The sequence below is a fragment of the Pelodiscus sinensis genome, chromosome 10 (assembly GCF_052426305.1).
Source record: "Pelodiscus sinensis isolate ZL-2025 chromosome 10, ASM5242630v1, whole genome shotgun sequence".
Classification (NCBI taxonomy): domain Eukaryota; kingdom Metazoa; phylum Chordata; order Testudines; family Trionychidae; genus Pelodiscus; species Pelodiscus sinensis.
In genome coordinates this window covers 1,064,628-1,077,813 of record NC_143061.1, presented here as the reverse complement: position 1 = coordinate 1,077,813, position 13,186 = coordinate 1,064,628, and the positions used below count along the sequence as shown (strand labels likewise).

The 13,186-nt window shown below is 63.9% G+C and overlaps 1 protein-coding gene across 1 annotated transcript in view; it reads right to left on the bottom strand.

Annotated features, from left to right (window-relative positions):
• The window catches only part of XXYLT1 (xyloside xylosyltransferase 1), a 43,218-nt gene extending 32,089 nt beyond the window's left edge, over window positions 1-11,129 (bottom strand). Inside the window, exons 1-2 of the mRNA XM_075938309.2 lie at window positions 10,800-11,129; window positions 2,335-2,482 (exon numbers count right to left, since the gene is read on the bottom strand). Coding sequence (XP_075794424.1) covers window positions 2,335-2,482; window positions 10,800-11,096 — 445 coding nt within the window. The 5' untranslated portion in view covers window positions 11,097-11,129. The remainder of the gene's footprint in view (window positions 1-2,334; window positions 2,483-10,799) is intronic.
• Between the last annotated feature and the right edge of the window lie 2,057 nt (window positions 11,130-13,186).

Sequence of the window (13,186 nt, the reverse complement as noted above, 5' to 3'; positions counted from 1 at the left end):
GGATCTCGGCTGAGCGACGGAGGGAGTCAACTACGGGGCGAGACCAAGGAACAGGTCGTCTGCGCCCCAGAGAACCAGCCAGGGCCTGGACAGAGACAACCCAAAGCCTAACTTGCCATCGCTGTGGGCAAAAAGGCCACAAGAGGGCTCAGTGCACCAGGTCCCAGGACCGGGGACTTTCCAGGGTTAACTGGCTGGGGCGGGAGGAAGGGCAGGCTGCCCCAGAGGCAGGGGCTGGCAGGCAAACCTCAGCTCAGAGAGAGGGGAAGGATGCTCAGTGCACCTCCCCTGGGAGGTCTGATTCTCAGGAGGCGGATTTCTCCGTGTACCGGGTGGGGGCAGGACGGCCCCTGCGGAGCGAGTGCCTCATACCCCTGGAGGTGGATGGTAGGAAGGTGACGGGCTTCTGGGACACGGGGGCGGAGGTGACTCTGGCCCGATCCGACATAGTGGCCCCGGAGCGGATACTACCCCACGCGCAGCTGACCCTGAAGGGCATAGATGGGTCCCCGTTTAAGGTGCCTGTAGCCAGGGTGCATCTGAAATGGGGGGCCAAGGAGGGCCTCAAGGAAGTGGGGGTGCACCCGCACTTGCCCACCGAGGTGCTGATGGGGAATGACCTAGAGGAGTGGCCCCATGAATCCCAGCGGGCTCTAGTCACTACCTGGAGCCAGAGCCAGCGGGGGGCTGACAACGTGGGTCCAGGGAAGGACTCCTGGCAGCATCCTCAGGGTCCCATCCCAGTGGACACGGGGTCCAGCCAGGCTGGGACTCCGGACCTAGGCAGAGGTGGGGGACAGGTCCCGATCCCTGCCTCAGCAGCTGAATTCCAGGCTGAGGTGCAGGCAGACCCCTCCTTGCAGAGGATGAGGGACCAGGCTGGCCTCCGTGCAGCTCGGCCCCGGGGGAGAGGTGGCCAGGAGAGATTCCTGCGGGAGCGTGGGCTCCTGTTCCGTGAGTGGCTCCCCCCCAGGAAGGCGAGGGCATGGAGGGTAGAGCGGCAGCTGGTCGTCCCCCGAAAGTATCGCTTCAAGCTGCTGTATTTGGCCCACGATTCCCCCGTTGGGGGCCACCGGGGGATCCGGAGCACCCGGCTGAGGCTGCTCCAGCACTTCTATTGGCCGGGAATCTTTACAGCCGTGCAGCGGTACTGCCGGTCCTGTGACTCCTGCCAGAGGGGCGGGAAGGCCCAAGACAGGAGGAAAGCGGCTTGGGGGTCTCTACCCCAGATAGACCCTCTGGGCTTGCTGAGAGAGTTATGGGAGGGGAAGACCTCCCTGGATGGAGCATCGGGGGTGGAAGCCGCCCTGGCTGTCCAGAGAAGGCTCGCTGGGCTCATGGCCCCGGCCCGAGAGACCCTGGCCAGAGATCAAGGCCAGTGGAAGGGTGGGTGCGACCCCCAAGGACAGGCCTGTGCCAGTCGCCCTGGAGCGGGGCGGCGAGTGGACGGAGGAAACCAACTCATGTGGGGCCTTGCCATGGCCGGCCTGAGTCAAGGGGAGCACCCATGTCCCCAGGGCGGGTTCCCACGCAGAGGACCCGAACTTCCCTAGGTCACGAGCGGAGTGACCCTGCTCAGTTCGCTCTCGGAGGGGGGAGAACTGTGACGTAGTGGGGGTACCTGGCTGGTTTCTATGCTGCTGGCTCTGGGGTAACCCCCACTGGCTGCCGTGGGGACCACGACCCAGCAAAACAGGATGAGTCACTATGCAAACCAGTGGCCAGACACCCCCCATGGAGAGGAACAAAGGAAGGTGGAATGCTGCCTTGGCTGGGGGGCAGGGCTGGAAGTTAGTTAGTTGGTTGGTGGCTGTCTGGGAGGATGGATGAGACAGCCTAGGGAGAGGAGCTGGAGTTTTAGGGGCCCAGTCTCCCCCATCTCAAGGGGGCCTGAGGCATCCTAGCCCAGTTCCTGTGACCAGATGACATCTGTGCTGCGCTGGGCTGGAGGAGCAATAAACCACCCTCAATTCCACTGGCTGGTGCAGTCTGTTTGTGCCATTTCGGGGTGCAGGAGACGGGGAACCCCAACGTGCCGTCACACGGGGTGAGCTGGGGGAGCAGAGGCTGGGGGGGGGCTGCCCAGGCCCTGGGGGAGCAGAGGCTGCGGGGGCGGGGTGAGCTGGGGGAGCAGAGGCTGGGGGGGGGCTGCCCAGGCGCTGGGGGAGCAGAGGATGGGGGGGGCTGCCCAGGTGCTGGGGGAGCAGAGGCTGCGGGGGCGGGGTGAGCTGGGGGAGCAGAGGCTGGGGGGGGGCTGCCCAGGCGCTGAGGGGGGCAGGGGAAGGAGGGGGGGCGAGCAGGGGAGACCTCCCGCGTGACAGCCCCGGCGCTCACCTGCGGGCATGATGCGGTGCATGGCTACGGACAGGAAGAAGATGGAGTCGCTGTAGTAGGCCCCAGAGCCAGCGCTGAAGTGTTTCTGCATGGCCTGCACCACTGGAAACAGCTGCTCTGTCAGCGCGGCCACATCGTGGAACGTCACCTGGGAGACAAAACCACCGTGGGGCTCAGGGCACAGGGTTGCTGGTGCTTAGCCACGAGCCACGCGGACCCTGCTGGAGTCCGGGCGCTGCGAATAATTTACACGGATGAGACAGGACAAGGGACTGCTTTTATCTCCGCTGATCAGATGGGGAAACTGAGGCATGGGGCAACAACATGAACTGCCCCATGAGGAACGTGAGGCCACAGAGGAAGTCGGGGGCAGGGCCAGGCGCTGAACACAAGCCCAGCCCCCTTCTCCAACAGGCCAGCGCAAGACTAGGGGCAGGGAGGTAAAACCCGCTTAAGCAGCCAGCCGCTCCCTCCAGCCCGCCGGGGAGAGTCCCCCTGCTCCGTTAGCCATTCACACCCCAGCAGGGGGCCGTGCACTCTGGCTACCGCTGCCAGCCAGCCGCAGGGGGTCAGAGCCGGTGGCACAGCCGGCTCTCTGGGGCCCTGGCCCCACGCTGACGCAGCGAGAATGGGCCGTGGGCCAGTGGCCTGGACTGGCCGGCGGCAAAGCCCCCAGGCAGGTCAGCGCCCGTCCCGGCAGCCCAGGGCCCAGCAGGGCGGATTTCACAGGTGTCACTGCACAGCCTCACCCGCCAGGCCTCTGTAGCAGGGACCCTGCTCCGCCGTCTGTGCAGCCTAGCACCGCAACCGGCAAGGCCCCTGCCCTCCAGACCCAGGGAGCAGCCGGCTCGGCCCTGTGGCGCTCGGCTCACGTGGGACCTTCACCCCCGACCCCCAGCCCGCTGGCAGCCCCCTCCGGAGCTGGGGTGTGGCGCTCACTGCCTGGTGCACCGAACCAGCACAACCCCTGCTCCCCATAGTGCACAGGGCACCGCTAGCCCAGGGTGCGCAGCAGAGGCACCCCAGGCGCAACCCCTCCCCTTCTGGGGGCTGGTGTCTGAGGGCGGACAGCCTCCCCCCAGGGCATGCCACAGCCAATCCCCTGGAGGGCGAGAGCCAGGAACACCTGCTCTCTGGCATCCTGCTCAGACACCTCATTCAATTCCGTGTGGCTTGAACCCTCGTGCTGGCCCGTGGCAAAGCCCCAGAGAGGCTGGGCAGCAACGTGCCCACCCCGTGCTACCCACCGCGTGCCTCGAGCCGCGTGCCCGAGGCCAAGGGAGCGGCCGTGCTGAGTGGAGCCCGTGCTCCCAGAGGTACGTCCTCAGCCGCGAGCAGGATGTACGCTGGGATGGATCTGCACCAGCGCGCAGCTCACGTCCCAGCCGCGCAGGGAACCAGGGATGTCTCCGGGTGACTCCAGCGCAAGAGGGAGTGGTCTGGAGGACCGAGGTCCCGCTGCATTCCGCACGTACCGGGAAACGGAAACCTTCTGCCAGGGCGCGGGCCCCCAGAACTGCAGACAGCAGCCTAGCCCGGAGGACACAGGCTCTGGACCCAGGGCGTCCAGTTTCTGCCGCTCCCCGGCTCTCCTTCCCGTGCATTCCCCACGCAGCGCTGGCGAGTGAGAACCAGGCGGGGGACCCGGCCTGCGCCTGCGAGGAGCGTTACGCCAGGCTGCTCTCAAATTCCCCTCACTCCTCTCTTCTGCAGACTAAACAGACCCAATCCCTCAGCCACCCCTCGTAGGCCCTGTGCTCCGCGGGGTGTTCTAGAGGGAATGGTGGAGTTTGTGAAGCTGGAGTGTTTGCGACTGCGCTAAATCTATTGCGGGTCGAACCTCGTCTGGCACCCTCGGGACCTGTCCAGTGCCGAAGCAGAGAATTCAGCAGACTATGGGAGATCAGGGCTGGCTAGCAGCACTGGCAACACCAGGCTCTTAGAAGACGTAGGGGGTCAATTAGAGCTAAATCGCAGCACAGAACCCGAGAGCCAGGACTGGCAGCTCTAATCAAACCTTATGGGACTGGGGGAAACTTGGCCACCCATAAGAACATAAGAACGGCCGTGCTGGGTCAGACCAAAGGTCCATCTAGCCCAGTATCCTGTCTGCCGACAGTGGCCAGTACCAGGTGCCCCAGAGAGGGTGGACCGAAGACAATGATCAAGCGATTTGTCTCCTGCCATCCCTCTCCAGCCTCTGACAGACAGAGGCCAAGGACACCATTTTATCCCCTGGCGAATAGCCATTTATGGACCTAACCTCCATGAAATTATCTAGCTTCTCTTTAAACTCTATTATAGTGCTAGCCTTCACAGCCTCCTCTGGCAAGGAGTTCCACAGGTTGACTACATGCTGTGTGAAGAAGAACTTCCTTTTATTAGTTTTAAACCTGCTCCCCATTAATTTCATTTGGTGTCCTCTAGTTCTTCTATTTAGGGAACTAATAAATAACTTTTCTTTATCAGCCCTCTCCACACCACTCATGATTTTATATACTTCTATCATATCCCCCCCCCCGTCTCCTCTTTTCTAAACTGAAAAGTCCCAGTCGCTTTAACCTCTCCTCATGTGGGACCCGTTCCAAACCCTTAATCATTTTAGTTGCCCTTTTCTGAACCCTTTCCAAGGCCAAAATAGCTTTTTTGAGGTGAAGAGACCACATCTGTACACAGTATTCAAGATGTGCGCGTACCATAGTTTTATACAGGGGCAGTAAGATATTCTGGGTCTTATTTTCTATCCCTTTCTTAATAATTCCTAGCATCCTATTTGCCTTTTTGACCGCCGCTGCACACTGTGTGGAAGTTTTCAGAGAACTGTCCACAATAACTCCAAGATCTCTTTCCTGATTTGTCGTAGCCAAATTAGCCCCCATCATACTGTACGTATAGTTGGGGTTATTTTTCCCGATGTGCATTACTTTACACTTATCCACATTAAATTTCATTTGCCATTTTGTTGCCCAATCACTCAGTTTGGCGAGATCTTCTTGGAGTCCCTCACAGTCTGCTTCTGTCTCGACTATCCTAAACAGTTTGATATCATCTGCAAACTTTACTACCTCACTGCTTACCCCTTTCTCCAGATCATTTATGAATAAGTTGAGAAGGATTGGTCCCAGGACTGACCCTTGGGGGACACCACTAGTTACCCCTCTCCAATCTGAAAATTTACCATTTATTCCTACCCTTTGTTTCCTGTTTTTTAACCAGTTCTCAATCCAAGAAAGGACCTTCCCTCTTATCCCATGGCCATGTAATTTACACAAGAGCCTTTGGTGAGGGACCTTGTCAAAGGCTTTCTGAAAATCCAAGTATACTATATCTACTGGATCCCCCTTGTCCGCATGTTTAACCCCTTCAGAGAACTCTAACAGATCAGTAAGAGTTCCACCCCCCTGCTAAGTGGCCACGTGGGGATCTCGGAACCTGCTGGGCCCTGGTGCCGCCGGACTGGAGCGGCTCAGCCTGTAACAAGCGACATTTGCCAATACGCAGAGTCCCCACGGCGCCAGCGCTGCCGCTGTGCACATGCGCTCGGCAAGCAGACGCCATCCACACAGCGGTGACCATCCTGGGACCAGCCCCCAAGCAGTAAGTGGTGATTCATTAGTTACCCATCCAATGATTCACCCTCCAAAGAGCAGGCAAGTGGGACGCTCCGGCGCTGCTGCCAGCTCCCCCACACCCTGCCAAGGCCCGGCTACGGGGCGTCCTGACCCAGGGAGCCCCCGGCTATGCCCATGCCCTGCCCTGGGCACCCACCCTGCTCTGAGGGGTCCCAGGCTCTCCCCTGGAACTAGCCGCTGCCCAGCCCGTGGCCTGACACCTGCCCCACGGGCTGAGGCGGCCAAGCGGGCCGGGCGCCGTCACGAGCGGCTCTCATCCCGGCCTGCCCCGTGGCTCCAGCCCACGTTTCAGCCCCCGGGGCACCGACCAGGGGCCTGCCCCAGCTGGACCCAGCCCACGTGAGCCATGGTGCTTCTGAGCAGGGCGGTGGCGTGTGTGGGGAACCCACCTGCAGCCAGCACAAGGCGGGGGGGCTCCCGCAGCCTGCTCCTGGCGGGGGCCGTGGGCTGCTCCCGGGGCAGCAGCGAAGGGGGAGGAACCAGCTCTACTCCGGCCCGGGCACCGCTCCGGGAAGCTCTGGCACAGGGGGAGACACGCGGGGCCGGGAATGGCCAGGCCAGCCGGGGAAAGCAATGGCAGGTGACGAGCTGAGCTCTGGGCACCGAATCGGGCCCAGTCCTGGCCAGTCGCCCCTGCTCCGCTGGGCCAAGCCCACAAGCACAAGGCTGCCCTTGCCGGGCCTGAGTTACGCACCTGGGGGCAACGGAAACATTTGTGTCCCCCAAACCTGGCGCCCAGCTGAGCCCGACCCTGGGGTGAGGGGAGCTTGTACGTCTTCCCCTACCCCCTCCAGTTTGGGGCCGGGCCCCCGCACGCCAGCGGAGACGGAGGAGGCTCCAGCTAGCAGTGGCAGGCGAGCGGAGGGGGACTAACCCCTGACCCACCTCACTACCCCACTGCCCCCCACTGCAGGCAGGTAATAGAGGGGTAGGGGCCGCGCCCTGGGGCAGAGCACGAGCAGACAGGGCGGCCTCGGCTCTGCCCAGCACCACGGCCCACGCCCAGCGCTGTCAGGACTAGCTCTGCCGCGCGCCGGGTCCCCAGCGGCTGCTCACCCTCCGGGAACGTTCCCAGGGGGCTGGAGCCAAACACGGACACAATCCCTCCCCACTCGCCTGCCACAGCCCGACTCCCCAGGGCCTTTCTGGCCCTCGCCCCTGCGGGCAAGCGCCTGCCCCAGGAAGGCCCCTCTCCTGGGCGCTGCCGTCAGGCCAATGCTCGCAGCCGGGGATTCCAACATCCAGTCGGCTGCTTAGAAGAGCCCCCCAGCTCCACGTAGCACCAACGCCGGACGCGGCTGCGTTCGGAGAAACGGCACAGTCCCGAGACTGGAACCCATGTCCACCCGGCGCTCCTGGGCAGGGGCGCTCGCTCCCCCTGGGCCGGGGAGGCAGGACGGTGCGTTCCCGAAGCTGGGGCCCCTTGTGCTCCCACCTGTGCGGGAACATCCACCGGCGCCAGCTCAGGACACGTCCCCGGACAACCCTCGCTCACGGCAAACGGCTGCCTGTGCCCCTGGCTAGATGCCTTGCCCAGAGCACAGCCCGGGAGAGGCCACCCCAGGGCCGCGCTGGCACCGGAAGCCTGGCCACTGGGCAGCAGCAGCACCAGGCAGGCATCCGCCAGGGCCGGGCAGTCACACGCGCCTGGCCAGGACCCCAGACAAGGGCGTGGAGCAGGCACGGGCTGCGCTGGGCGTGCAGCTGAGCCACCCGGCTTGCTGCAGCCGAGGGAGTCAGACGGAGACGCAGACAGCGCCGGGCGCAGGCCCTGGCAGAGCCCGAACCCGAGCAGGCCTGTGCACACAGCGGGGCCCCAGAGCGAGGCGCCAGCACGGCGGGGGGGCGGGGCTGAGCTGGGGGAAGCCAGCAGCAGTGTCCTCGTGGGGGCGTTGGAGCCCGGCAGGCAGGAAACCGGTGCTGCAGCGCTGTCAGCAGACGTGCACAAACAGCTCCCGGGCCGGCTCCCACGGGCCCTTCTCCCAGCCGCTCCTCTGGCTCCTGGCTGGCTGTCCTGCCGTGCCCGCGGCCGCACGGTGCGCCAGTGCCACCTGCAGGGCCAGCACCTTCCCCGCAGCCGGGCGCCAGGGCCCACTCGGGGACCTGCTGGGCTGGGCACAGGGCCTCCCCTGTGCACTAACGAACCCGGCCTGCTACCTTCCCCTGTACAGCCCTGACTAACCCGGCACCCGGCCCCCCTCCGCCGCCTTCGCCTCGGCTCCCGAAGGACGGCCACGTGACGCCGGAGCCAGCCTCCCAGGCGGGAGCGCCAGTGCCAGGCCAGCGGCCTGGCAAAGCTCCAGGGAGGGACGCAGCTCTAGCAGGGCCCTGCCCGCGCGACAGAACGTATTTATCAGCGGCCTGGGAGAAGTCCCTGAGAAGGCTGCTGCGAAGCCGGGCTCAGGGAGGGGCAGCAATGCGGGGCCATGGCTCTGAGCCCTCGGCGGAAGCGAGCACGTGGAGGAACGGCGAATGCAGGCCAGGCGCACGGGCGGGGGGCGCCACCCTGGCCAGCGCTGACCCCAGCACGATGGGGGTGAGCTCCCAGGGCCGTGCCCTGGCCAAGCGCGGGGGCTGCCCTGGGATGCAGGAGCGGGAGCACTTGGCCCTCAGTGTTTGGCGCTGGCGTGAATCCTGGGCCCGGTTCTGGGGCCCCACGCAGGAGGGCTCAGCCGGCAGAGTGAGCGGGCGGGGGGCACACGTCCCGCGCCGACCCCGAGGGCTCCCTCTGCTTAGCTGAGAGGCAGACGGTGCAGGGCTGGGGGCACAGGCTGGCGTATCTAGCCAGGAACGAGCATTCCCCAGCGCGCGCCGCCCCCCCCCAGTCCCGTGGCCACAAGCGGAAGCCCGACAAATGCCGAAGCCTAAGAAACCAGAGTCACTAGCACCGGCACCATTTACCAAGGTGCTTCTCCGGGAAGTAAGGAAACACCAGGGGAGCGAGGGCACCGCCATGGCCAGCGCAGGTGGGACTGCAGCTCCCGGGGCTCCAGGCCAGAGCAGCTCAGATTCCCCTCAGCAGGACCCTGCCCCACTGAGATGCCCGGCAGGTGGCTGGAACGGGCACTGGGCGCTCTCGGGGAGCACGTCCCCTCCCCGGCTGGTTTCCATCGCCGGCAGCCCCGGGAGCTCAGCAGAGTCCAGCCGGCTGTCTCCACATCGGCCTCTTCCTGTGTCCTGAGCGGGCAGCGACAAACCAGGTCAAGCCCTGTAGCCGCGCCCTCTGGTCACAGATCACTCGCCATGAACTGCTCACCCCAAAGCTTCCCTGCCCAGAGGCTCAGCTGACGCCGCCCCCGCCCCTTCCCGCCGCACCAGGAACAGGCGCGCTCCCCACCGGCCGAACACACTGCCCACGGCACACGGCACACGGCACTGGCAGAGAGAAAGGCTCTTTGGCAACAGCAGCTTCCTGGGGTCCCCCTTGGCAGTTCGTAAGCCCTTGGCCAGCCACCCCCCCGGCCGTGCACGGCCCGACCCGGCATTCACACGATCCGGTCGGCCTTCTGGTGCCAGACAGGCTGATACGGGCCAGATGGACCATTGATCTGACCCAGTCAGGCCGTTCTTACGAGGGGGCAGGGCTGAGCCTCATCCCTCGCCCTCCCCCCGCCCTAGCCACGTGTGGTGCAAGAAAAGGGCTGCAGGTGTATCTGCAGGGCCCCTGGATGCCCCACGTCAGGGCAGAGTGTGTCTGTAGCAAGGGAGCTGCTGACCCTTTGTCCTACAATAGCTGCCCCGCATTAGCGGCCCCAGGAGTGCCCCTGCCCCAGGGCGAGAGCCACACAGCCGGCATGACCCTGGGATGCATCAGCAGGGGAAGAGCGAGGAGGAGGAGTCACCCCGGCACAGGGCACATGCTCAGGCTGCAACATGCGCACCTTGCACAGAGCTGCACCGGCACCTGCACACTGGCCATGCTGCCAAGGCCACACGAGCGCCAGGACCCCCGCCTTGACGGCAACGCTGCAGCACAGCACTGCCCCCCGTTACCGGCTCCTGGATGCAGGGAAATCAGCCTCAGGACGGGGAGAACACCCAGAATTGCCCCCCCACCCCGCTCTTGGTCCTTCTCTCCGCAGAGAGGCCAGCAGAACTCAGCTCCCCCCGTGCAGGACACAGCCCGGGACAAGCTGGTCAGGCCCTGCCCCCTCTCGGAGGAGTGGGATGAGAGGGGACAGGGCAGGATGCACCGGCAGCCTGCGCTGGAGCCCAAGAGCCACAGCTCGGAGCTCGTGGCACAACAGATGGCCGTGCTCCCTCACGGTGCTTTTCAGGGGGCCAAGCTCTGCTGCGGACGCCACTGGAGGGACGCGCTGTCCAACCGCTGGGCCAAGAGCAGCAGCGACAGAACCTGCGGGTGAGACTCGCGTCCCTGTTCGCCATTGCATCTTGCTTCACCCAGTCCCATCGGCTTCCCTCTTCCTTGCCCCGCCGCCCAGAGCCAGGGCAACATGCAGCCAAGCGAAGGAGACCGGGCAGCAAGGCCCCGGGGGAGAAGCAGGTGGCCTCAGAAGAGATGAGCGTGTGGCGCTGCTGGGGCAGCCAGGCCCAGCTGCGGGACGTTCACATGACGGGGGCTGGGCCACCCACAGCCAGGCCTCGCGGACGCGGGTGGGGAGTCCTGCTCCGGAGCGTGGACACGGGGGCGTCACACGCCAGGGGACAATTTCCCAGCAGGCCACCCCAGGGAGCTACGGGCAGAACTCGCCCCGCGCCACTTGTGGAACTCCCCGCCGCGTGAGCGCAGGGCTGCGGAGGGGAGAGCAGCACTGGGGGAGAATGAGAAAGCCCCGCCCCGCCCAGGCCCCGCCCCCGGCCCGCGGGCCGTACCTGGCACGGGAAGGGCAGGCCGGGCAGCAGCGGGCGCAGCAGGTCGCGCATGAGCTCGCGGCTGGCGGGCTCGCTGACGAAGTGCAGGTGCAGCGCGCGGCGCGGCGGGAGTTGCGCGCGGCGCAGCAGGGAGCGCAGCGCGGCCTGGGCGCGGGCCTGCAGCGCGGGGCTCTGCGCCGCGCGCGTGAACATGAGCAGCAGGTGGCGGGCGCGCGGCGCGGGGCGCGGGCCCGGGGCCAGGTAGAGCAGCGCGCCCAGCGCGAGCGCGCCCAGCGCCAGCGGCAGCCACCGGCCCATGGCGCCCCGAGCCCCGCGAGCCCCGCCCCGCCCGGGGGAGGAGCTTCAGCGCCGCGCCCTGGTCCGTGCGTGCAAGGGGCGGGGAGGGGAGCCCCGCGTGCGTGCAAGGGGCGGGGGAGGGGAGCCCCGCGTGTGCAAGGGGCGGGAGAGGGGAGCCCCGCGTGCGTGCAAGGGGCGGGGGAGGGGATACCCGCGTGCGTGCAAGGGGCGGGGGAGGGGAGCCCCGCGTGTGCAAGGGGAGCCCCGCGTGCGTGCAAGGGGCGGGGGAGGGGAGCCCCGCGTGCGTGCAAGGGGCGGGGGAGGGGAGCCCCGCGTGCGTGCAAGGGGCGGGGAGGGGAGCCCCGCGTGCGTGCAAGGGGCGGGGGAGGGGAGCCCCGCGTGTGTGCAAGGGGCGGGGGAGGGGAGCCCCGCGTGTGCAAGGGGAGCCCCGTGTGTGCAAGGGGAGCCCCGTGTGTGCAAGGGGCGGGGGAGGGGAGCCCAGCGTGTGCAAGGGGCGGGGGAGGGGAGCCCCGCGTGCGTGCAAGGGGGAGCCCAGCGTGTGCAAGGGGCAGGGCGCTGCCAAGGCTGGAGCTTGGGGCCCTGTGCTGGGCGCTGCCTTTGTCCGGTCCGATGCTTCCTGCCCCCGAGCCGAGCAGGGACCCGCGAAGAGTTTTCCTGCTGGGCAGCAGCTGGGGAGTCACGGAGGAAAACCTGCCTCTTGCCCCCACGCGCGGCCCAGCCCGACCCACCCTGGCCCCTTCCTACACCCAGCGCGTTTCTCGCCTCCCCGCCCCAGTCCACTTTCCCTTCACTCCTCCCTTGGCATTTATCCCCCTACAGGGATTACCAGCCCACCCAAGAGACCGCTTGCTCCTCCCCCCGGCACAGACCCCCACCAGGGGCTCATGGAGCAGACGTAAGAAAGGCTCCCAGTACCCAACCCCAGCCTGGTTCAGCGAAGCCAGAACACAGGAGTCCTGCTGGCCCCTCTCACTCAGGCCAGAGCCTAATTGTGACACACTCGCCATGGGGCAGGCACCATGGTCAGCACTGGAGACTGACATACTCCAGCACGCTCACACACAGCACAATCTTCAGAGGTTTCGGTTGTAAAAAAAATCAAAGACGTCAAGCCTTATGACTTGGCCAAATGTGGGTGGACTTTCATGGGGAAGGCAAAAGGCCCATCTCTCACACCAAGACCTGTTCCCTCCTCAAATTCCAACTCCTCCAGCCAAAGCATCAGGGTGCAGGCGCATTTCAAAGCAAAAAAAAGAAAACCTGCAAAATTCCTAGACTCCGCAGGAGAGGCTCCTGTTCCCTCCCACTCAGCAAGTGGAAGCTTTCCTCTGCCACAGTACCTGCCACCACTTACCTTTGACTCTCAGGCAAACTGGGAATAGACAGCTGCTTGCTTTCAAGCTGTATTGGCTTGTAGTCCCGAGACTATGGAAGAGCCTGGACAGATGTAGACGTTTCATCAGGGTTTGCAGCATACAAAGTCTTTATTCAAGTATAGTATTTACAATTCTTACACAATGTACATAGAGTAACTAGAAAGATATGCATTTCTCTCCCTTTACAATGAAACTACAATAAAACTACATTCAAGTTTTTGATACAAAGTCTGTAGACTTATTAAATGCGAAGTCGGGCTGGTTATACATTCTTTACAATTATGCATTTAGAAAACCAAAAAATCACAAGTGACTATAAGCATTTACTGGAATGGTTCAAAACACTGTCTAATAGAGTTACTCAGGGATAGGTACAGAAAGTCATTTATCACTCCAAACAGACTAACCTTCCAGCCTGAGAGAACCTAGGTTGACTCCTCAGAAATTACTATCATAACACGGGGAAAAGTCAGATCTTCAGTTAAAAATCAGGTGGGAATTTTCCTCCCTTACGATCTCCATCCACGGGTGGAGAAGAAGAAATACAGTACATAGACAAGTAAAGAAAGAACGGGGCAAGGGGGGGGAATGCAAATAAGTACATTCATGTCTTCCCCCACCAGATCCACAGATAGTTGAGTGACTGTTTTAGAAGGGTATATTTGTACAAACAGATATTATACCGAGACATTTGTGCGTGTCAGGCGGAACTCT